Source organism: Dunckerocampus dactyliophorus, chromosome 7 (assembly GCF_027744805.1).
Source record: "Dunckerocampus dactyliophorus isolate RoL2022-P2 chromosome 7, RoL_Ddac_1.1, whole genome shotgun sequence".
Taxonomy (NCBI): Eukaryota; Metazoa; Chordata; class Actinopteri; order Syngnathiformes; family Syngnathidae; genus Dunckerocampus; species Dunckerocampus dactyliophorus.
Genome location: NC_072825.1, coordinates 8133027 through 8157632, shown reverse-complemented (window position 1 = coordinate 8157632; position 24606 = coordinate 8133027). Strand labels below are relative to the sequence as shown.

General features: G+C 43.6%; 3 protein-coding genes across 5 annotated transcripts in view; 2 read left to right on the top strand and 1 right to left on the bottom strand.

The window, feature by feature from the left end:
- cicb (capicua transcriptional repressor b) overlaps positions 1 to 4133 on the top strand; it is a 40044-nt gene extending 35911 nt beyond the window's left edge. Inside the window, exons 16-20 of one of the 2 annotated variants that reach the window (XM_054781218.1) lie at positions 247 to 557; positions 633 to 790; positions 887 to 1038; positions 1734 to 2006; positions 2194 to 4133. In XM_054781218.1, coding sequence (XP_054637193.1) covers positions 247 to 557; positions 633 to 790; positions 887 to 1038; positions 1734 to 2006; positions 2194 to 2474 — 1175 coding nt within the window. In that variant the 3' untranslated portion in view covers positions 2475 to 4133. Of the gene's footprint in view, positions 1 to 246; positions 558 to 632; positions 793 to 879; positions 1039 to 1733; positions 2007 to 2193 lie in introns of both variants that reach the window. The other variant, XM_054781217.1, reaches the window with a different exon arrangement.
- Positions 3400 to 8571, bottom strand: znf526 (zinc finger protein 526). Of its 2 annotated transcripts, none has more exons than XM_054781219.1 (8): positions 8390 to 8571; positions 7626 to 7936; positions 6879 to 7042; positions 6627 to 6722; positions 5862 to 6547; positions 5640 to 5781; positions 4042 to 5559; positions 3400 to 3963 (listed from the first exon to the last, which is right to left on the bottom strand). In XM_054781219.1, the coding sequence occupies exons 2-8, from the start codon at positions 7900 to 7902 to the stop codon at positions 3811 to 3813; spliced, it is 3036 nt and encodes a 1011-aa protein (XP_054637194.1). In that variant the 5' UTR covers positions 7903 to 7936; positions 8390 to 8571; the 3' UTR covers positions 3400 to 3810. The 2 variants fall into 2 exon arrangements, with proteins under 2 accessions (XP_054637194.1, XP_054637195.1); XM_054781220.1 differs by having other exon boundaries at positions 8259 to 8403.
- A 683-nt stretch (positions 8572 to 9254) lies between these two features.
- gsk3ab (glycogen synthase kinase 3 alpha b) lies at positions 9255 to 22940 on the top strand. The gene is made up of 11 exons (XM_054782559.1): positions 9255 to 9364; positions 9470 to 9655; positions 15941 to 16128; positions 16271 to 16354; positions 17018 to 17128; positions 17823 to 17953; positions 19711 to 19915; positions 19997 to 20092; positions 20350 to 20536; positions 20622 to 20699; positions 22263 to 22940. Exons 2-11 carry the CDS (start codon positions 9481 to 9483, stop codon positions 22328 to 22330), a joined length of 1323 nt encoding a protein of 440 aa, XP_054638534.1. The 5' UTR covers positions 9255 to 9364; positions 9470 to 9480; the 3' UTR covers positions 22331 to 22940.
- The last annotated feature ends 1666 nt before the right edge of the window (positions 22941 to 24606 follow it).

Below are 24606 nucleotides of genomic sequence, written 5' to 3'. Positions count from 1 at the left end.
AAATGCAGCTACTACCATCTTGTGGAGTTGAATTTCATAACTTTTAACTTTTTGTACAGACCCTGGTGGTTTTTTGCTTTTGTAGACCATATACCCGACTAAAGGAGACTTGGCTAATTGGTTAATTGAATAGACGTGTTATTTGGCATATTTATGGTAGTTGCGATTGATTCGACAGTTCCTTCTTATAGTATTTTCTATAGTTTTATTCTAATTCATTTGGATGGTTTTTTTTCTTTTTTTCAGGCAGTACGCCTGGCACACCCAAGCTCAGCCAACTTCCTGTCAGGCCCCCCCAGAAAGTGAAGGCAACACTGGCCAGCATCCCAGTGGGCAGCTACGAGGGAGGGGGTCGAGGAAAAGAACGAGAAAGGGAAAGGGAGCGAGAGCGGGAAAGGGAAAGGGAAAGAGAAAGAGAGGCGGCATCGAACAGCCACTTCTCTTTCGACACCGAACCAGCAGGACAGATGGAGTCTCCTGCTGCACATTCAGCAGAAGAGCTGCCATCCTCTGAGAGGCCACCAGAGGGCTCCAGTACAGCAGAGACCTCCAGAGAGGTGAGAGAATTGATGCCTTTTATGTATACAACCAGCTTGTACTTACAGTAAGTCTTCATGGGTGTTTTTCTTTAGGCTGGATGGAAGGAATCCCTCCCTTCCTCTCCTCTACCACCTCCATCTGCCACAGAGCCCACCCTGCCGCCCCCCCACACTGACAAAGACGGGCCTGCACCAAAGAAGGTCAAAGCCCGTCCCCCACCACTGAAGAAGACCTTTGACTCTGTGGACAAGTGAGTGTTTTTAGTAGTGTACGAGCAGTGGACTCCCACGGCGGAAGGTGCATATATACTTTTGTGTGTGTGTCTTTGTGTTTGCTGGTCGGGAAGGGTGCTGTCAGAGGTCTACTTTGAGGAACGCTTCGCAGAGCTGCCTGAGTTTCGACCGGAAGAGGTGCTGCCTTCGCCCACGCTTCAGAGCCTTGCCACGTCGCCGCGTGCCATCTTGGGAAGCTATCGACGCAAGAGGAAGAACTCCACAGGTCTGAGTCACAACAAATAAACGTTGTAAATGTTACTATTTTTCACCTGTTAGCATAGCTACAGTATGTGAGCTACATTGCTAACATTATAACACATTTGAACAACATTTAGCAACATTATGCTAGGTTACAAAAACAAATTGGGCTAACTTACAGCTCCCACATGTTTAGCTGACTGGCGGATAGTTGGCAGAGCTTTATTTTACCACATGAAGTGAAACCTGTATTTTTATTTTAATTGTTTTACAAAGCTGTCCTCTGTGAAGTGATGGGCGTATACATGGGGTGGGTCAGAGGAGGTACCATGAGGTTTTTCCTTGACGGCATCATGGAAAATGAGCATTTGAGTGCCTCTTCTCTCAAAAGTGGAGCAAATAAGTGAGGGAGATGATAGATTTTTCTCATGTTTGGTATTCATAAACAGGCTCTAGGGACACATATTACTGTAAAAACATCATTAAAAATTCACTTTTGCATAACTATAATACTTTCAATGGGCATATCAGCTTTGATATTATTTTCAATTATGTTTTCACAACCTAAACGTTAGAGCTTTAGTTACAGTGGTATATGATGGATGTTTACGTATGCTAGCAACTAGTCGGGAATATTATTTAGGTCCACCTATTTTTTTCCCAGTAGATAGTGCATTAAAATCACCTTTCATCATTTTCCATACTCCCCCTCTGGTCCAGATTTGGACTCTGCCACTGACGACCAAGCGTCCCCTAAGAGGAAGAGTCGACGGCGTTCCAGCTGCAGCTCGGAGCCCAATACGCCCAAAAGCGCCGCTAAGTGCGAGGGTGACATTTTCACCTTTGAACGAGCGGCGGGTACAGACGGTGAGGACATCCTGGCCGAGCTGGAGTTTGACAAAGTGCCGTATTCGTCCCTGCGTCGAACGCTAGACCAGAGGAGGGCGCTGGTCATGCAACTGTTCCAGGAGCAGCAGGGCTTCTTTCCATCAGGTAAATCACACTTGGTCATACTAGGGGCCACAAAGTGGTACAGTATATGTGTCCTGTGATTGACTGGTGACCATTGTGTCACCAGTCAGCTGGGATGTGTTCCATCTCACCCTTGACCTTAATGAGGACAAGCGAATGGACATTCCCACTCGGGACGTACACGTTCATTCTCTGTCCCCACTTGCAGCTCAAGCCACCGCAGCCTTCCAGACGAGATACTCCGACATATTCCCCACAAAGGTGTGCCTGCAGCTCAAGATCAGGGAGGTTCGGCAGAAGATCATGCAGACGGCCACCCCCTCCGACGCCTCAGGGCTACCCGTGCCCCCCGACGCCCTGCCCGGACCCTCTGGCGCCCAATCAGGGGATGGAGGGAGAGGGAGCGGGGACTTGCAAGATGACGTGGAAGAGGAAGGGGGTGAGGGGAGCCCGGAGGATCCCGGCGATTCGCAGGACTCTTCGAGATGAGGATGGCGGATGTGTTTCAGTTATTTTCCTTTCCCCAGAAGACATGAGAGATGCTCTTTTTGTGATGATGTGAGACCCTCATACCAAAAAAAAAAAAAAGGTGTGGAAACTGTGGCAAACACCTTTTGTATTGATCACCTTGGAGAGACATTTTATCAGTGTGGAAAAGCCAGCGGCTTTCAAAAGACATTTGTTTGGAATGAGAAAGACAGGAAAGCTTCTCTGAAGTTTTTGCATACACTCGGGGGCTGGGCCCTCACACTTTACATCCATGGACCTGCAACCATCTGCGTTGTGGTTCGTTTATGTTCATTCTAAAGACCTTTTACAGAGAGGTCTGAGCGCCTGCAAAGTTGACTTTTCTGGCTGTGCCATCATTCCCGCTATTCCCCTGCGCATACCAGTCAGAAAGGAAGCAAACATTCCTGTGCCTCTTGTCAGTTAAGCATGAAGGAGGTTAGTGTGTCATCGGCCATTATCCTTTTTTGGGGTGGGGGTGCGGGGGATTGACGTTTTTTATTTTTATTCAGTATTTTGACTTCTAGTGGGTTTGTTCCTGTGATTATTATTTTTGAAATTTTATTAATGAATCCTCCTGTCATTGCATCCGCTGTCTCGTCTTGCCTTGTCATTTTTAGGACTCTGCCTCACGCATGCACACCCCCTCCATGCTCCAGTCTTCCCTCAACCTTTTTAACAAACCAGGCATTGTTTTTCATTTCATAAGTATTTTTAGACAAGTACCTCTTTCTTCCCTTTTGTCACTTTATTGCTCGTCTTAGAGCTCCTACACGCAACCGCAATCAAAATCACTGATCACGTCTTGGATAAATACTGTTATCTTTATGGACACATTGAACTGTTAAATGGTGCCCATTCCTTAAAAGGTAAAACAAAAAAAAAAACACACACACTTATATGGCTTTTAAATGTTTTTGTGTTTTACTTCTTGTTTTTGCTGTTCCAGTATCCAAGAGACAAAAACATTTTTTTTGTATCTGTAACTTTCAGTATGCCAATAAAAAAGCAATTAGGTGGACAAGGTGGTGAACGATGGTGGTGATGCAAACCAAAAACATTTGAGTTAGTTAACACATTTTGGTGGCAGCTGTCACATCCGGTTCACAGAAATATAAAATAAAAATAATCATTAAAAAAGGTATTGAGGTACAACTCATTTATACAGAAGCTCAACCATTTTAAAAGCACTTATTTTTACATTTAAAATACATTGTCCTCGATATGTGACGTACAACAAAAAACATAATCTGCTACTAATCAGTCATTTGTACGCATTTATTATGTTTGTTTTTTTGGGGTTGACAGCTATTTGTCCTCAGAGCAGCTGCATTCCTTCCACGGCGAGACCGTTCTCCAACGCAGTGTGAAAGATCTCCAGGGCCTGCTCAAGAGGCAGTGCCCCACCCTCACTGCTCTCAATGATGGCGATGGTCTCCCCAAACTCGTTGCACATGATAGTCGGGGTGCCCTGTGACAGTGATGGACACGTTTAATTCACACCGACGTGGTATGCTTTGGATCATTTCCTTTTAACAAATACACTGACCTTTTGACCATCAGATGAATGAATTTGGATGAGGTGAGGCTGCCCCTTGGCTAGTTCCACTGCAGAACCCTCCACCACAGTCACAGTCGAGCTGGTTGTTGCCACAGCACCTTGGGCGGCGGCCTCCTTGTCCAACCTCTGTTGCCTGCTGTGCGTCTTCTTGTGGTTCCTCAGGTTGGAGAAGGTCTTGAAGGCCTTGCCGCACTGGGGACAAATGTGCGGCCGCTCGCCCGTGTGTGTGCGGCGGTGCTCGGCCAGATGCATGCTCTGGATGAAGCCCTTCCCGCACTCCTCGCAGCTGAATGGCCGCTCCCCGGAGTGTGTGCGCAGATGCTCACGCAAGTGTGTGTTCTGGCGAAAGCGCTTGCCGCACTCCTGGCAAGGGAAAGGGCGCTCGCCAGTGTGGACCCTCTGGTGCAGCGCTACGCTGGAGGTGGACGCAAAGAATTTGCCACAGACAAGGCACTGGTGGGCTTTGGCCCGCTTCCCCAAGGCGCCGCGTGGCCGCCCAGCACCAAAGTGGCTTAGTTTGTGAAGTCGCAGGTTGGTGGCAGAGTTGAGCTTCTTGCCGCAGATATTGCAGTCCAGGCCTCCTTGTGTAACACTACTAGAATCTTCTAATTTGCCGCTGTATGCTGTTGAGGTGGACGCCTCTGATTTGACGTCTTGTTGGCTGCAGGAGGCGCCCACCACTCCGGTATGTCCACCTAGGGGCAGGACGGCGTGCTGCTCTAAACAGTGGCTGTCCCGTTGCCTCTTCGTTAGGAAGCCGTCATCGCAGTGAGGACACGGGAAGGGGGCTGGAGATCCCGGGTGATGCATAAAACGATGTGCTGCTAGCTTTTTGGCCCAGCGGAAGGTGGCGGGACAGTCGGGGCAGTTCAGCCCGGCCCCCCCAAAGTGGAGCAGGCTGTGCTGGTGTAGGTTAGATGACTGTGAGAAGGAGCGGTGGCACCAGTTGCACCGGTAAGGCCTCAGGCCAGTGTGGATGAGGTTGTGTCGCGTGAGATTGGCGAGGGACGAGAAGGTCTTGCCGCAGTCGGCGCACTGGAACGGCCGCTCGCCTGTGTGTGTGCGGATATGATTGCGCACGTGGATCTGCTTCTTGAAAGACTTACCGCAGATGCCGCACAAGAATCTGCGTTCGGGGGCATGTGCTGTGCGACGGTGATGGATGAGCTGCAGCTGCGAGAGGAACGTTTTGGAGCAGGTCTGACAAGTGAATGGTTGTTTATATGACAATTCAGCCTGATCACTTCCTGCTGAGCTGGATGCAACTTCCTCAGGAGGTTTGGGAGCTGAACCTTCTTCAGCTGCTGCCACTACTGCATCCTCAATCATCTTCTCTGCTTGCTTGGCCACCTTACTTCTGCTCTGAGAGACCCCCGCGGGATCCTGGTCCATCTTCTCCATCTCCTCCTCTGTGAGGGGGGCTATCAGGTGAGCGTTCTTCTTCTCCCTCACTCTCTGCAGGATGGCCAGAGTAGACAGAGAGGCTCGACGTGGAGCAGCATCCACCTGGAGAGACAAGACAACAGCTGAGTCCTAATGAGACACCGCTTACAGGTCGGACCGTTAAAAATTAGGATTTGGAGTACCCTGGTGGTAGCATTGGGGGTCAGCACGCCAGAGGCGTCAAGGCTGAGGTGTGTTCGCCGATGGTAGAGGTATTTGGTCATGTTCGGGAAGGTTTTGTTGCAGAACTGACATTTGTGAAAGGGATCTGCAGTGTGCGACTTCCTGCAAGATGAAAGGAAAGATGAAGCACGCAGGAACAGGTTGGGTCGCCACCAAATAGTGGTCCCACTCACAGTGCTCACCTGTGCATGATCAGGGTCATCTCTGTGGTAAAGCCATGGCCGCAGTCCACGCACAGATACCTGGCCACGCCTGAGTGAGTGCGCATGTGTGCCTGCAGTGATGCCTCCTTCTTGAAGACCTTGCCGCATTCGCTGCATTCGTGAGTACCCACCTCGTGCACACGTTGGTGGGCGCTCAGACGGTTGGCAGAGTTGAATGTGCGGTCACACATTGTGCATTTCTGTGGCTTGGACCACACTGCCCCTTTCTTCTCCACTATTGGTTGTGTTATTGTCAAGCTGTCGGCGGTCTTGTCTGCTTCCTCAAAGCCGCTCATGAGCCCTGCCTCTGCACTCTCTTTGTCCTGACCCAGGAAGTGCGCCTCCTGGTGTTGTAGAAGGTCCTCCGGGGTCTGGAAGAGAAGGGAGCATTCGGAGCATTCATACGGGTGGATGACGACCATCTCAGCCGCCTGCCGCTGGGTGTCACTGCGGCCGCTGGGAGCCAAACTCAGTTCCACTCTGCGGGCGCTGCGCTTTCTCTGACCGAGCAAGCCGGAGCTGTCAGCCAAAGCTTGAGCAGTCAGAATCTGAAGTTGCATAGCTGCCAAGCCCGGGGTGGGCGTCACTGGAGGCAGCAGAGAGGAGCGTGAGCCAGATTTGGAGACCTGAGAGTAGCCTTTCTTCTGTTGCTGCTGTGCAAACACCTGAAAGAGCCACAAAGCAAAGTAAAATGGACAAACCTTTCTTGTCTAATTAGGGATGTACACGTTTCATTTCAAGCACCTGTGCCAAGATCTCCCCAGCCTGACGCTCACTCAGCACGAAGTTCTGCATGTTGTTGACAGGAGCTACGGTCCCGTCTGGTTGGAGCATGTACTCCTGTTGCCAGGGCAGGAATTACATGCAATTAATACCTCTGTGATTGTCAGTCATACAGCCTTTGTATTGGACCTCACATGCATGGAAAAAAAACTACAGGCTACTACTTAGCAATTCTAACAGTCATAGTTCATGAAGGACATCTGTGTCCCTTACCATGGTCTCCATGTGGCTGTGTGTGGTGCTCGTGCTGTGGCTTCTGCGGTGCTCCAGCCAAGTATCAGGTGAGTCAAACAGGGCCAAACAGTCAAGACACTGGTACTGGACTGGTCTGGGAATCTGAGAACCAGAATCTTCAGGCACCAGAGCCTCATTGAGCTCTGAGGAATAATCACACAGAAGGTTGTGAGATAAAATTGCTCCTTCAAATTGTAATACTGATGATAATGTGCTAGCGATGTTATCAATATGCATTTTGTATTATGTTCATTCCCATTTTTCCCCACTAAATATGACAATATTATTCTGCAAATACCACGTGACCAATAACATTAGAAGCGCCATGCGTCACAGCGCGTATTGACGGCTCGAAACGGATTGGCGGCTGTCATTTGTATGACAGGTTGTTGCATAAAAGAATATTTTCTGAATAATATTTTTAAAAATTCTAACCTTTTGTCATTTTTCTTTTTCTCCACCTCATAACTTATTAGAATGATTACTTTTTTCCTTTCCTTGTAATTTATTTATTCCTCAATGTGTCCCTCAGACGTCATCTTACTTTTCCAGTGCAGACCTTTTGATTTAGAATTTCTGGACTGTTTAAATTTGGTAGTGATGAACTTGGAAGATGGTATCATCCTGACTTTGGTTTAAAAAGGGTCTTCTGGTGTGAAAACGCTGCAAAATCCCCATACTGCCAAAAAAATGAAGCACAGAGACACTAGTCCCAGAATGTCTTACCTTGTTGCTCAGCCTCCCTCATATGCATTTCCTGGTGAAGAAGCAGCTCCTCTGAGTTGAAGAGGATGGTCCCACACTCCAGACACTGGTACTGCTGGACTTGGTCCGTCTCGCCGGTCTCTCCTTCGCCTTCTTGACTAGTGTGAATCTGCTGATGGACCAGCACGTCCTCCAGGGTGTTGAACAGCTGATGGCACTCGCTGCACATGTACTGGTGTTCCATGTAGACCTCGTCTGGCTGTTCAGCCTCCACATAGACGCGTTCAGCCTCCATCATGTCACTGTGTCTTATTTTGGATGACTGAGCAACCCTGTAAACAACACATACAGAAGGAACACTTTAATTCATTTGACCATGTTACAGGTCGCTTGTGACTTTTATATATTTGTCAAATAATTCATATTGACATATCACTGTTTATTATATGGGCTAAATTTAATGATTTTCATGTAAATATGAATCGACCTAGCAGTTAGCAAACAGCATGGCCCTGTCTGCTGTTAGCCTCGACACAACCTCGACACTTGCTAGCATGCTAAATTCAACGTGCTTCTCTATAATCTTAATTCATTAAAATGTGCTGTGATGGCGTCTACACGGCAGTTGGAGGCGCTCCCCAGGACAACGCAGACCTGTTTCTCGGCACCGCGATTTCCTGACAGCGGCTCCAGGTTCGTTGGGCGGTCCGTCAGGCGGCGCTAGCCACTTTTCACCGAAGCTCTCCGGCTGCAATGGCGGCAGGCCCTTCCTTTTTTATCCTTACCTGTCATTTACTGTCGTCGGACGGTGACATCACGGCGCGTCACTCACATGTCCACACGTTCGACCAAGAGTCCTCCGTCGTCGTGTCCGGCATGGGAGTAATATATGTGAATGATATTCGATTGGAATGGTGATTCAAGGCGTGTAGTCAGACTTGAACCCGCCGTTTTCCTCCATTTTCGTGACGCAAAGCCCCGCCTAATGCGGTAGTGCTCAAACCTAAAAGTCATGATTGGACAGCTTCCTTGTCAATCATAATGCGCTATGCTTCATGGATGTTGTAGTTGTAACCCACTGATATGCTAGATAGATACTTTATTGATCTCCAAGAGAAATTTGGTCATTTAAATTTGGGCCATTTAAAAATATATACCGTTGAGGGATTCCGCCGTTTTGTCAAATAGTCAAAATATGTATTTTGCATTGTAATTTCCTATTTGAAAAGAGAAAATGCAGTTTGTTTAATTTAACGCTGGTGACCTCAAGACGATGCTAACTGACAGACAGCTGCCAAAACTACCATATTACAGAACAGTACATGATACACAATAAACTGGGCGTCATCATTGGGCAATAGAAAAATGCAAACTGTCACTGAGAATAGTAAATGCAGATTGAACTTGAATGCAGTAAAATGAACTCAAATTGTGTAAAGAAACAACAACAAAAATACAGTAAACATAAAAAACATTTTCCCTCACCAAAAATATGTATTGGAACACTTTTTTGTCATCCTGTATTTACAGCAATAAATTGTTTACAAAGCAACGGCAATCAACACTCGCCGTTAAACGACAAAGAAGAAGAAGAACAACAACAAAAAGAAATCGACACTGAACACTCAATACTGTCTAGGAACTCTATTTACCATCAACCCATGCGAGTGTGACGTCATCGTGCGTCAACTCCCCAGTCCCCCACCATCATCGTTCTACAGAGGAAGAAAGGGGGAGACGGGCAACCTGTATAGAACGCTGTAAGTGTAGTTGTTTATTTATTTATTTTGAAAACACTCTTCTACATCTAACTTGTCTACATTTGCTTGGCTGTCAATAACGTTCACCGTTAATCCTGGCTTTAGTTCACAAAAATATGAGCGGCAGCGGGCGGCCCAGGACCAGCTCATTTGCTGAGCCTCCCGGAGCTCCCGGATCCGCTGTAGCCGGCGCCGGATCAGCAGTCGCCGGCGGAAGCTCGACGGGAAAGGCTGGGGCTTCGCAAGCCAGTGGAAGCAGCTCGACGAGCTTCGGGAATTTAAAGCTACCCCGTGAGTTGTTTGCTAACCACATTACAACTCGGCGCTTTTGACGATTCTTTACAAACAACACACATTGTGGGTTTAATTTAGGTGACGTGTTTGTTAAAATAATGTCGATCACGGTCGCTGGGCTAATCTTAGCTATAGCAGGCTGTGAGCTAAGTTAGGCTAGCGTTAGCCGTATTTTTCCCCAATTAATAACCTCTTTATGATGTGATTTACATGTAAATTCCATTTTTATTACCAGTTACAAGACTGACAACATTCTACTTGGTGACAAACATTTGTTCGTTATTAAAATTCGATTACTGCCCCGTTAACGTCACCCCATGCTAAGCGCTAACATTAGCAGTAGCATCTGAGTGAAAATTTGGTGGAAGCTAGCGCCTCTTTTTGTCGCTATGAAACAGATTCATTTTATACTTCTGTAATATAAATTGCCCAATTCAGTGTATCACAGAATGGGTTACCACATTTATCATGAACCGTGTATTAGCTTTAAAACGGTGGGTTATTTGTAAGTGGCAATGGCTCATATTGCAGACGCCTAAGAGTTACCCAAACTCCCAGGTTTACAGCGGAATACCTCTTTTAATTTAATTTTGCATACGTTCAATTACGACAGCACCCACTTGTAATACAATAGCTTATCCAACTGCTCTATGCTTATTTTACATATAAATGCAACCTATTTTCAACAGAGGATATGAACAACAGAGGCTGCACAGACACTAATCAATTAATAATTGCTCATCTTTGCTGTTTAAAACTAAGCTCTAAGATAACCTGTTTTGGTGTGCTGCAGTGATGGAGGTCGGTGTTCCCTTCCCCCTCGATGAATTCAAAACAGACTCTTTCTGTTGCTTTCATTATTTACGTAGCAGCAATGACACAGCTCCTCCACGTTTAAAGACCGTTCTCTCTTTGAGACACCTTGTGTGAAAGTGATAATAGCGGAGCCTTTAACAGTCTTAACACAATCAAACACGGGCAGGCTACAGTACAGGCCCAGTTTCACACAATTGCTGCCATAGGAAGTAATGGAAAGTGAACTAATGTGTTCAAGGGTCAAACTGTCACCATCACATACAACAAATGTGCAGGGGGACGATTGTTAGTATGCCCAGGATGTGTGTTGTTGCCAGGACAGAGACGTGTGTACCCCTTTCCTACGTCAAAATGCTGTATGGTTCTATGGTTATCTTCACACTTTGTTGTTGCCAATACGTGTGCTTTTGTTGAATTTGCTCTTTTTACACAGCCTATGAAAACTGCTTTTCCCATGTCTGTGCAATTTTTAAGTAGACAGGTAGCCCACCCTGCAATTTTCTGGCTGCTGAGGTAGTGTGTAGCTGTAACAGAGGCGGGATGCTATCTGCATGTAAGGGTATTCACTCAACACTTGTGTCTCCCGACCTGTTGTGTTGAAACGAATTGTCGCTGTCTGACAAGTATTTTATGCGTCACGCCAGACAGCTGACTAATTATACATCTGTGGGATGGCGTGCCACTGGGTGAAAGTGCACACTGTTCCGACAATATCCCACTTTGTTGGGTTCTGTATAAAAGGCACAGGCGCAGTGGGAGTTCGTGTTTTTAGGTATATCTGTGTGAAGTTGCGGAAGTTCCACCTCAGGGTTTTTGGGCAAGTTTAGAGGTAGTTGCACATATATGTAGCTATTTTAATAGTCACCATTTGGGGCCGCACAGTGGCCTCGTGGTTACACACAGTCGTATGATTTGGAAGATCTGGGTTCGTATCTCCATTTCAGCATCTCTGTGTGGAGTTTGCATGTTCTCCCCGTGCCTGGGTTTTCTCCGGGTACTGCGACTTCCTCGCACATTCCAAAAATATGCATGTTAGGTTAATTGGAGACCATAAATTGTCCACAAGTACGCATGTTAGTGTGAATGATTGGTTGTCTATATGTGCCCTACAATTGGCTGGTGACCAGTCCAGGGTGTGCCTTGCCTCTCGCCCAAAGTTAGCTGGTATAGGCTAATGCATTTAGAAGTGTTTTATGCATGCAAAACAATTATAAAACTATAAAAACATTTTTGAGAGTCACCCACTGATGACATCATAGACGGGCGACATAACTTCCGGTTCTGGTTGCCATTTTGTTCGCTAGCTAAAAGGATACTAACAAGGAAGGACATTTTCTGATTTAGAAAAAAAAAAAAAAAAATACCGATGGACTCACGCAGTGTATTAACAACGACAAGACGCATGGCATATTGTACGCTAACTGGAGAATGCGTGCAAACAGAGGTTACATTTTCGACCTTAACCAAAAAACAAGTTAACCGAGGTTCCACTGTAATGATAATCAAGCGACCCCGATGTTATGTGCTATGCTAGTGTCGAAACAGCTACATTTGCTGATATTCTTTTGGAGTGTTTGCACATTACAGCAAAGAGAGCTCTGGTGTCAGAATTTCATTGGTATCGACAGATATCCGCATGCAGGTATCGGGATCGGATCACACGTGAAAAAATGTAAATGGGTGCACCCCTAGTTAAAGGGAACATGAAGCTGTATGACATCTCCATCAGCAGTGGACTATATCAACAACCCCCCCCCCCATTTGGTCCCGCAAGTCCAGTTTGTGACGAGGAGCGTAGCGATTTGTCAGGTCTGGTTTTTATTTATTTATTTATTTATTTTTTTTTGAGGAAGCAATTCTATGATGCAAATGTACTACGCTTTTGAACGCATATTGTTTTGGGAAGCCAAACTCTTTGCTTAAATGACCCAGCAACTAAGCAGAAGTACGATCGTCGTCGCGGAAATCCAACCAGAACTGGACTCGCGGGACCAAAAGGGGAGGTAAGTCACTACTGTTATAGTCCACTGCCGATGGGGATGTCGTACAACTTTATGTAAAAAAATCAGAACTTTCCCCTTAAGACACAGTATTTCTTGTACGCGCCACTTCACTGACTTGTCTTGCCTGAACTTCTAACATTTGTATAACCAGTTATACCATGCCACCTAATCACATGTAAATATGCTGTTACATATCCTGAAGATATGAAAAATCTCAATATCTGTACACTTGCACTGTACTTCTCATACAGTTGCTCTTCTGGTTAGGTAAGGTTTACTCTAGTCTTCAATCAAAATGTCTAACATTTGGTCGGTTTACAAAATGTGCGTCCTTATTGATTATTTTAGATTTTAGTGGTCTTAGAAGTATATTCTATGCAGCAGTCTAGTGTGAAATATTTCCTGCAGACATGGTGTTATCTAGGATATTCATCTAGTTATGTTATGATGACTGCTAAATGTAAACATAATGGAAAGAGAGTTAGTGTACTTATCAAAAAAGCAGGAAAGGATATATTGTTCAGTTATTTAGCAAACATTATCTCAGCTGTATGTGTATTGCGCAAAATTACATGAATGATGAAGACGTGGCGCTGTCTGTCAAAAGAGCGAAATGATGCACCGTCTTCCTCCTATTTTGAGTCAAGGAGACGTGGCAGTGATCCAGAGGGGGGTCCTGTTGAGACAGGCAAAGAAGTGAACAAGCCCAGGATATGGTAGCACTTCTGGGTGTGCTGCTGTCCACACAATTTCATCACAGGCTCTGACAAGCGCTTTGGGGACGGGCCTCTCCTTCTCTCTCTGTCCCTCTATCTCTCTATCTGTGTGCTCTTCTATCCTTCCCAATGTCATTGCTTCTGGTGTTGATTCATCAAATCGCTCTCTCCGAACGGGCACATGCACCATGTAAAAAAAAAAAAAAAAAATGGCGACACTGTTACCCCCCTTCCCCACCTACCAGCCCTGTCAGTTAGTGTTTGATCTGGGGAGGCTCGTTTTTCCGCCGTGTCAAACATCAGCCCTGACAGTGACACTGTTTGACTAGTTTTTTAGACACACACCTTGTATTCCTGACTGACTCTTTTTTTTCTCCCCAGAAGACATAATGGAGATGATCTGCTCCAAGGTCAAACTGTCGCTATAGGAAAACAAAGAAAGTGTTTTAATTAGCATTTCATTTTTTAACTGTGATTCAAAGTGCAAGAATTATTGTATATTGTGTATTCACTGTACACATCATTTTTAGTAACTGTTTTTAGTAACGCTTTAACATGCTTATCTGTCATGAAAATGGAAAAAAAATTGGTTATTAAACTCTACAGGCTTTCTCGGGGCATTCAGTCGATCGCACCTGGACTGTTCAGGTTGTCTTAGAAGACATTTCACCTCTCATCCAAGCAGGCTTCATCAGTTCATGCTCAAACACTAAGTGGGACACATACCATACTAGATAGGACAACTCTAGTCTGAGTGCTTGGTGCAATAGCCAATCTATGTGACCTCTAAAGGATAAGGGCGTTGTTTTAAATAGCATTTTAAGTGTCATTTTAGCATTCTTACCTATCATTGTATAAGTGTAAAAATGAGTGTATTAACCAACAGTTTGTGTTTTAAGTAAAGCCTAGGTCACAACCGGTCGTACGGGCTTTTACAACCGGTGCACGAAATACATGCAGGGCGCTCGTGACATGCTGATTTTTGAGCTGAAGACTGGCCACAGACAGACAGCAGAGCTGCTTTGTCATGTCAAACAAACTCTACAGGCACTTACATTTTTTTTCAGGTTGCAAGACAAACTTACGCCCTTTGTGCGGCTTTGTGCATTGTCTGCATGGCCAACATGTGTCTTTTAGTGCGTTTTGTTGGTGTCAGGTTTGGACGTCGCACTTGCGGACTCCTATGTCTGTCATGTGCCACGCGTGCACCCCACATACGTAATAGCGCGGCCAACACACTTTCACATATTTCGTACGTCCTTCATGCGTGTCGAGATCTTACTCTTTCATGGTCACCACAACTACACTGCATTCACAATTATTAGGCAATTTGCGCATGTTTTTCTCGGGACACGTTTCTTGCGGCCCTTTTGTGCACTTGCAACAACACATTTAATGGTTCTGTGGTCACGTCCTAATATCTTGGCAATTTCAAGAGTGCTGCATCCATATGAAAAATGTTTTTCAGTTCCTGACTTCTTTTCTGGCCCGTTTTGCCTGAGGAAAAGAAGCCGCCTCATAGTTGTGCCCACCTAATAAAGGGTGTTAATCTCCTAAGGCCACACCCTCCCTTAGTACACGCATGCACATCACCTGGTATGCTTGAACCCAATAGGCATTCAAGTATATTCAGCTTGGGGTTGGAAAATATGCATAAAAATGAGAATATGGTCAAAATACTGACTTGACTAATTATTGTACACACAGTGTATGTTCTCCACGGGGAAAAAGAACAACCTAGACTTAACCGTTTAACATACCTACTTACCTGTCATACAAGTGTAAAAATAAGTACATTCATTGTCCAGGCTGTGTTTTAAGAAAGGTTTTAGCATGCTTTACTGTCATACGAGTGTTAAAAGAAGTGTATTAACTACAGGTTGTGTTTTAAGTAACATTTTAGCATTCTTACTTGTCATACAATAGAAGTGTAATCACTGTACAGGCTGTGTTTTAAGCAACATTTTAACATTCTTACCCATCCTACAAGTGCAAAAGTAAGTGTATTAATCGTACAGGCTATGTTTTAAGTAACCGTTTGACATGCTTACTGTCATACAAGTCTAAAAATAAGTAAATTTGCTGTCCGGGCTGTGTTTTAAGAAATGTCATACCAGTGTTAAAATAAGAAAAGAATTAACTACAGACTGTGTTTTTAAGTAATGTTGCAATATGCTTACCTGTCATACATGTGCAAAAAGATTTATTTTTATTTTATTAGCTGTACTTCAACATGCTTTTCACATTAAGTCATACTAGTGCAAAAAATAAATAAACCAGTTAGGAAAATGTAAAAACAATAAAACTAAATGACAAGGCCTGACTGCAAAGATGAGTTGTGTCACAAAGATGATTTAAGCGGCCCACATTTGAATTTACATTTTTTAATTACACAAGTGTAAAAAGAAGTAAACCACTGTTAATAGTTAAACATCAAAATCTATCTGGAGTCCTTGCAAGTCCTACCAAGTTTCTAACTTCCCGTGTCTTCTCTGCACACTCCTTCTTGACAGCTCCTTTTCTTGGTTTAAAGGTCACACAAAAGACGAAGACAAAGCAAAATGCTCACCCAGAGTTAATTGTTTTGAAATAGGTGACAGACATTTATAGAAAGAAGACTTTATTAGTGTGGGGTTCATGTAAGTGTAGGTAAACAAGGCATGAATTAATGTATGTATGTGTTAATAGAACATTTCTTTTATTTTTAAATAAAACACTGACTGTCTATATCTGGCCTGTACTCACAGGTGACAGTGGCAAAGTGACCACAGTGGTGGCCACGCCCGGCCAAGGCCCTGACCGCCCACAGGAAGTGTCCTACACGGACATTAAAGTAATAGGAAATGGCTCCTTTGGAGTGGTCTACCAAGCTCGCCTCATCGACAGCCAGGAGATGGTGGCCATCAAGAAAGTTCTGCAAGACAAAAGGTTTAAAGTGAGTTGAAGGGATTTAGTTCCTACCGACTTTGTTGAATGACTTTGTTGAATATGCCACTAAGCCTTGCTTATTTATCGATATATGAAATAAAGAATTCACACTCTGCCTTCTCACAGTTTTGCTGTTTTCTTCCTTGTAGAATAGAGAGCTGCAAATTATGCGCAAGTTGGACCACTGCAACATTGTGAGGCTACGTTACTTCTTCTACTCCAGTGGTGAGAAGGTATGTGTGTGCCATCATGTTCTCAATACAAATATCAATCAATTGCCAGTGCCTCTATATTTAGTGCTGGATGAAAAAAACATTGGCATTAACAGCTGTGGCTGTAGGCAACCTCCTAGTGTAGATTTTTTGTAACTGCAGCATTTGAAGTGTCATGAGTGGTCAGCAGCTTTATCTACCTCTGCATAAAACTACTCAGCTGTTGAAACTCATGCGTGTTACACTTGTCATACTGTTGTTTGCACTGAACTCATTAGCAGTAGCAACGCTGGCTCAGCAGTTAGCGCTTCACCGCTATTGCAACACTGGTTCTGTTGCTGCCGTGTTGTGCAATATACTTGTAACATAAATTACCATGTGGTCAAAGAGAGCTACGCTTTACTTTCCACTTTTCATACACTCCAAATCAAATGCACATTTCACATTTGGGAAATAACAGCCTGTCTCCAATTATCTCTCGCTTCCAGTTAACACCCTGTCCTGTTTGCGATTTAGATAAATAAATGCCCCGGCTATAATGACAACATTTGTGGTAATGTACGATGCATACACCTGACACTTTACGAGGTGCACCTGCAGAGTTAAAGTTATAGATATTAGTATTTAATAGAATCCTGTCTATATAAGTTGTGTAAGACATTCAGTTTGTGTGTTCCTGTGCAGAAAGATGAAGTCTATCTGAATCTGGTGCTCGACTTTGTCCCTGAGACGGTATACAGGGTGGCCCGGCACTTCAACAAGGCCAAGACCACCATCCCTATCATTTATGTAAAGGTAAGTCCATGCTTGTTAGGCCATATTCAACACATTTCAGTCCTGCTAGCTTTTCGTCGTGAATGAGTATTTCACTTAAAGTCTGCTAAGTGTAATAAAACAGGCTACAACTTTTTACAGTGTCTTTAGCTTTAGGTAATGAACAGTGGCTGTTTTTAAGGATTATAGAAGTAGGAAGCAGGAAAGAAAGCCACTTAGCGCCCTGTCATAAAGCTGGTTGGTTTCTAAAGGGCATTTATTGTGTGTGTAGCAGCAGCAGCAGCAGCAGGGAGAACATTCCAAGTGTTTCATGGCCCACTTCACTCTCTCAGCCTGAGGTTCCCTCGAGGCTTTGAGACACAAACACACACATCTTACTCACTCTACTATGCAGCCTCCTCTTTTTCTTCTTCTACCTCCAGGGTTACATTTCCATCACAGCATGTCTGAGGTCTTCTACCGCTCTCCTTGTCCACTTGTTTTTCTTTTAGCTTATAATAATGTTGTGATCTGTACATGGCCCACAATCGCTGCATCAGGCTAGTAATGGTGATTAAACAAGTGCCTACTCATGCATTTTAGAAAAAGGGAGTGGTCAATTTTTGGAAAGTATGAGTCAACAGTTGAATGACAATTCATCACCACCACCCACAGCCTTGGTTGGAAGCTTAAGTTCTAAGGTCACGTACATTTGTCTTCTTGTATTCGTCATCAGGTGTACATGTACCAGCTGTTCAGGAGCCTGGCGTATATCCATTCCCAGGGCGTATGTCACAGAGACATTAAGCCCCAAAACCTTTTGGTGGACCCAGAGACAGCCATCCTCAAACTCTGTGACTTTGGCAGGTTAGTACCACAAAAATACACACCATCATTTCTTCCAATGCTGTGCAGTCCATTTCCCCTTTGTGTACATTAGAAACACTACTAACCTCACAAATGCTATTTCCAACACTTTGTTGGTATAAATAAAAAGTGTGGCACCAGCGTGGCAAATAAGTCACAACTCGTTTGTCCTGTAAATGGGCAGCTAAAGAAATCATACAGGAAGGTCTGACAACATCAAACGTTAATGCTGTAAATATTGCAATACAGTACTGGGGATTAAAATTATTAGGGGTGTGTGATACATACCCGACACACATGAGGAATTATGACATCATACGGTACTTATAAATCCAATAACATTAAACAATAGCTCAAATAACCGGTAATTAGAAAAAAAAAGGCTCCACTGAGACAAGATTTTGCTACTGTGGGTGGGTTAGGCTGAGCAAATCAAGCGCTGCTTTTCTTCTACGTGTGACACGCTATAAACACGTAAACAAACATGGAGTCGATGGTGTAGTATCCCCCCACTGCCTCAGACACCTCGCCCGCTAGTCGCACCAAGCGTTCTGCAAACACTTCACAACAGGAGAAAAAAAACGATCAACCCTGAACACACCAAACCCCACCAGCCACTCGAGACTGTAGCATCGTCACAACGGCGCCCTGCAAGACCATGAAAAAGCCCACGCCGCCAATGAAGCTGCCCTATAGTCAGCCGCAAAGAAAGGCCCGTGGCTCGCTCCCATCGCCACAGCGTTCTTCCACCATTGCGGAAGACACCGACCCCATCGGCCGTTTGTACTTCCAAGCTGCTGCTGTTTTTTTTTAATGTTTGTTAATATGAGTGATGTTGATGATATTTGGTAAGACCATATCTACAGGTACAGCGTCAAATCCAACTTTGTTTGAGTCAGTCTTACCGCAAGGTGTGCACAAACTACAGTTAAATCTAAATTTTAAAAATAATAGATATAAAAAGTTATTGGTATCGGTCAGGAAGTTATCGGTATCGTTTTGAAAAAATATATAGGGCATCCCTAAAATGATTTATAAATAAAATTTAGGGTGTTGATGGCATATACTTTGTAATCTTGAATTATGTTTGAAAAAATACAAAAATATGTAGGAAAAACCATCATCAATACTGTAATATTATAGCCGCGTCATTTATTTACTTGAAATGCAAGTGGGATGTTTTTTGGAGGTAGGCGATAATTGGAGGTTGTTATTTACCGAAGTTGAAAATTAATTATAAATGAATTATAAATAACAACCTAATGTTTGAACTATAATGATTTGGAGTGCATGAGAAAGTGGAAAGGGAAACATCTCTCTTTGACTGCGCGGTTGTTTTATTCATGAGTATTTTGTGCAACACAGGAACAGAACCAATGTTGTAACAGCGGTAAGGAGCAAACTGCTCTGACAGCGAATGAGTTCATCGTAAACAACAGTAGGTCAAGTGTAACACGCATGAGTTTTACACAATCAGCTGAGTACCGCAAGCAACATTTTAAAGCACATGCAGAGGTAAATAATGCTGCTGGATGCTGACCACTCATGATGGTGGTTAAACCAAGGCCACATACAGAAATATTGAAGGACGGGGTTGGCACTTTGATCGGTTATTTTTCATGAAATATGCTAAAAATCAATCCAAATAGGTCAATACATGCTAAGGTCAGGCAACCTAACATTGACCTTTTAGCTTTGTGCTTTTGCTGATAAAGCAAGTTAGTGTTATTAATTGGGTGTCCACTGTTGTCCCCCAGTGCGAAGCAGTTGGTTCGGGGGGAGCCCAACGTGTCCTATATCTGCTCGCGCTACTACCGCGCCCCGGAGCTCATCTTCGGAGCCACCGACTACACGTCCAACATTGACATCTGGTCGGCCGGCTGCGTGCTGGCAGAGCTGCTGCTGGGGCAGCCCATCTTCCCCGGGGACAGCGGAGTGGACCAGCTAGTAGAGATCATCAAGGTGCTTTTACATTGTCATGTATCTTTAATGATAGCTTTCATTCATATCTGTAACCATTGTTTTCCACCTCTCCTGTGTCAGGTTCTTGGAACACCGACAAGGGAGCAGATCCGAGAGATGAACCCCAACTACACAGAGTTCAAGTTCCCACAGATTAAAGCTCACCCTTGGACAAAGGTAATTAGTGCTGAATGACTGGTAGAAGTGAGATCAATATCCCCTTTCAGGCCATTTTATCTCACTAAAGAAACTACAATGGCACTCAGTGGAGCAGCAGACCTCCACTTTTAATGCTGAGCAAGCATCATTTGGACCAGCACCAAAGTGTACACACACATTTCTGTGTCGTCATTGTGATTGATGCTGAGAAATGTCAAAAATGTTCCATAGTCTTGTTTGACCTGAAAATGTTCAATATTCTTGCCTTTAACCAGGTGTTTAAACCCCGCACGCCACCAGAGGCCATCGCTCTCTGCTCTCGCTTACTGGAATACACGCCAGTCACCCGTCTGTCTCCGCTGGAGGCCTGCGCACACGCCTTCTTCGACGAGCTGCGCCAGCCCAACACTCGCCTGCCCAGCGGGCGGGAACTGCCGCTCCTCTTCAACTTCAGTCCCGTCGGTCAGTTTCCTCAGCCAACTCGTCATTATGTTCCAGAATAACAATGCAACATAATAATGCAATTTAATGGCCTTGACATTCTCAGAGCTGTCTATCCAGCCTCAGTTGAACTCAACACTCATTCCTCCTCACGCCCGTGCACAGACGACGCCTGCTACACATGGTATGCACAGCAGCACACAAAAATATACACTAACATTTTTACACGTGACTCAAGGGCTTAGAATGTTAAAATATTATTAGTCCAAAAAATGCATGTCTAAGCAAATCTTACATATTATTGCCCTAAATTAAGCATTTTCAAGCATAAATATGTTGTAAATGAACTAAAATAAAAATACAGTTTAAGGCACTACAAGATGTTGATGAACTGTAGTCTACACTGGCCACTAGGTGTCACTAGTAACACTCAGCAGACTTGATTGCCAACGACACTTATTATTTTAGAATTATTTATCCCACAACAGGCACAATAATAATAATAACAGTAACATAATAATAATCATCATCATAAAAATGGCACGGGCTACAGTTGTGGCCATACTCCAGCTAAAACTCAACTCTGAATCCTTGGCGTCACTGCCTGTCTGCACATCCGGAATACATTTATTGAAACACAGACGAGTCTTACGTATGTCTTAAATGGCTTATTTTCTTTGATTCTATCTACTATATTGGGTAATATGAGGGTAAAGGTGACTATAGGGATGTTATTTCATGTCCAGAGGGCTCTAATAATGGTAAAAAAAATTTATTTAGAAAGTCATGAACAGGTTGTCTATGCTCCAGTTACGAAAATATGACCTTATAATATTGAATCCTACTTCATGGGAATTCACGTACGTCTCTAACCAATTAACTGCAATAAACAAGGGATTGCTCTGATATTTTTTTTTATTTTTTTTAACCTTTTATTTTGTAAGATGCTAGAAATGCTTTGATTTGACATTGAAAGTGCTCACTCTTACAACGACAATAATAATAATAATTAGGGCTGCAACTAACGATTATTTTAATAACCGATTAATTGGCCGATTTTTTTTACGATTAATCAATGAATCGGATTTATAAAACACTTGTAATTTCCTCCTCTGTATTCAGAAATTAATATTTCAACTGACCGAGCAAATAAGTGCGCAAACACCAGGTTGCCGCTTGAATATTCTGTTAAAATGTTAAATGATAAAAAAAAAAAAAAAATGTTTGTCAAATTGCTTCAGTAAAACAATAAATGTACACAAAAGCACATTCATGATCATTTTCTTTAGTCAATCTGAAGCTTGTTGTTTCAATTCCTGGAGTAATCGGTTAGGCCATAGATGGACAAAATGAATATGAAGCAAACACCTACACTTAGTGGTTGGGTCCGCAACACTTGGAAGTCAAAGCTGATATGTATGAATATCTTGTTTTGGCTAAAACACAAAGTTAATAGGTCTTGCTTTCATGGATGACCAAGGAAATTAAAAAATATTCACATTTGAAAGGCTGAAAACGGAGGATTATTACACATTCAAATCAAAAATTGCCAACATATTTGTTGATTTAAATGAGTAATCGATTAACCATCGATTAATTGTTGCAGCTCTAATCATAATAATCAAGTAATGCTTCCTCAAACCCACTGCATGTGTGAGGTGACATTTAAATAAATTCTTCTACCAACAGTAACACCATTTTGCTTCATGTTTAGTGTGCCGTGACGTGTAGTCCTTTGTCTCTGCAGATGGCAGCGTGTCGGACAGTACCGCCCAGCCCAGCTCAGCGCCTGGATCCATCAGCAACAGTACCTGAGCAGCCAACACCACACGCATACACCCCCCCAAACCCCCACCCCCACCACTACTACCACTACCACCAACCACCCTGCCATCATTTTCTTTTTGTCTTCATTCACACTTCCTCTGCTGCTCTTCTTCCTCTCACTATTTCATCCTCCTGGCTCCAAGTTAGAAAGACTATAGACACACAACCTCCATACTCATGCATTGATATCCCCCACCCTCTCTGAATTATGATGTCTGTGAGCCTTTAGAGGAGCTTGTTCTTAGGCTTTATGTATTAACTGACTTTATAAGTCCTCTTAGGGTAAAAAAAAAGATCCCACTGGTTACATGGAATGTTCTGGGAGATTCAGATTTTTATCCAATTCATTTTTTATGTTCATTTTATTTACCTTTTTTATGTGCAGCCACGGGTGGTCCAGATTGGTGTTGACAATCATCCAAAATCGTCCAAAAAATGTTATGTACTGGATGTTTCTGATGGGGCAATACCCTCTCTGTCCACTAGGGGGCGTCTGTTGTCACTTTGTAACCTAAGGCGCCACGCAGTCATCACCCACTTAAGTTTTTTTTTTTTTTTTAAACAAACAATCCTTGGTTGTTACCAGACAGACCATTTGCTGATTGTGTCTTGTGTCATTTTAGATAAGATTTTAAAACTTTTATTACAAAGAAGGAGCACACTGCAGCCCTGCCTTTACTCTTTCTCTTTTCCTCGCTTTTTTTTAAGGGCTTCTTCGTTTTAAGCTCATGTATTCATTGTGTAAGCTGAAGTGTTTCACGGTAATTGGTTGCACATCCTCGAGGAGGAGGTTGGTCTTGAAGGGTGTTCATTTTCTGGAGGGAGCTTGCTTTGGGTCCAGTTGTAATCTATAAGTATGGCATCGGGTGCAGAGAGCACCTTGTGTACACAATAGACGACATGATTGGTTATTTGACGTGTGTGAGGGCGCTCTCTTCCCCAAATAGCCTCATTTCCTGTCGTGCAATGGTTGTCGGACCTTGATCTTCAAGAGTCCACTGTTGCGTTCACCCCCTCCCCCTTTTATTTTTCACTGCTAATCTGTAAATATCAAGTACCTTTTTATTTTTTTTTAATGATTATTGTTATTATTATATTGTCTTTTTTTCCCCTCTCTCCAGTAGATGGCGCATCAGTCGCCAGCCTGTTTTATCCTCCGTCGCAGCAGTCTGTAAATACGATTGATTCGTTTTTTTTGTTTTTTGTTTTTGTTTTTGTTTTTGTTTTTTTTTTGTCCCATTTTGTTCCGGAGGTTCAAAAACAGAACAAAAAAAAGAAGAAGTCTCACTTTTATTCTCTCTTCCTCCATTTCTCTCTTCATGACTTTCCCTTTTCCCCCCTCCACCATAGTTGTTGTCTTAACTGTTTTATTTATTGTATTTTTTCAAGGGGGGGTGGAGGGAGGGTCTTTTTCCACAGGTGTGATTAGAAATGGGTGGGGTGTTTTTTTGTTTTTTTTTGTATATTTCCAAAAAATGATGTAGTGGAGCAGTTGTCACATCCAAGATACTGTACATTGACTTGTGTGTACATTGCGCGCAGGTGCACATGCGAGCCAACTCTTTTATTATTAGTTGTTATCATTGAGCTTCAATGGGAACAGAATGTTACAAGCATCCGGATTTTGTTTGTGTGTGTGCGCGTGTGTGTGTGTGTGTAGGAAAAAGGTGGAAAAATGAATCTTCCATTGACCCATCTCCTGTGTCCTACCGTCTCCTGTTTCCACTCCATTGTTGTATGAGTGTAACAGTGTGTATGTTGTTTTTGAGCACAGCTGCAGGGAGTGTGTGTGTATATGGTGGCAAACCCATAGATATTAGTCTCGTACTCCCGTCTTTCCTCCTATAGTTGAAGTGCTGACAAAATGTGCTATTTCAATTTTCCTTTAAAAAAAAAATCGTTCCAATAGCGTCTTTTGTCGCGAACAGAATGGTTGGATAAAGGAGATGAGAGAGAGGGATGGGGGGAGAGAGACCGTTTTTTTGTTTGTTGATATAAATAATTAAGCTCATTAATAAAGTGATGAAACGCTTTCTGTCTCAAATCCGTGATTCTAATTGCGCCACGATAATGGAGGATGCGTTTGTACGTGATGGCATGCGGGGACACGTGTCGGCGACATTATTTGTGCTTGTTAAATCGTTTCACGCCGTAACCATCAGGAATGTGAACGTGTGTGCTGCAAAACTGCACTGCATCATATTCAAATACTTAGTATTTCACCAAGGTGAGTACACCCGGCACATTTCAGCATTTATGACGTC

Excerpts from the sequence above, each read along its gene's own strand:
- znf526 (XM_054781219.1), bottom strand. The coding sequence starts at position 7,902 with ATGATGGAGGCTGAACGCGTCTATGTGGAGGCTGAACAGCCAGACGAG. Across the intron at positions 6,548-6,626 it reads CTGGGGAGATCTTGGCACAG|GTGTTTGCACAGCAGCAACA; the intron begins GTGCTTGAAATG and ends TGGCTCTTTCAG. Across the intron at positions 5,782-5,861 it reads ATGACCCTGATCATGCACAG|GAAGTCGCACACTGCAGATC; the intron begins GTGAGCACTGTG and ends TTCATCTTGCAG.
- gsk3ab (XM_054782559.1), top strand. The coding sequence starts at position 9,481 with ATGAGCGGCAGCGGGCGGCCCAGGACCAGCTCATTTGCTGAGCCTCCC. Across the intron at positions 9,656-15,940 it reads CGGGAATTTAAAGCTACCCC|GTGACAGTGGCAAAGTGACC; the intron begins GTGAGTTGTTTG and ends CTGTACTCACAG. Across the intron at positions 20,093-20,349 it reads AAGCTCACCCTTGGACAAAG|GTGTTTAAACCCCGCACGCC; the intron begins GTAATTAGTGCT and ends GCCTTTAACCAG.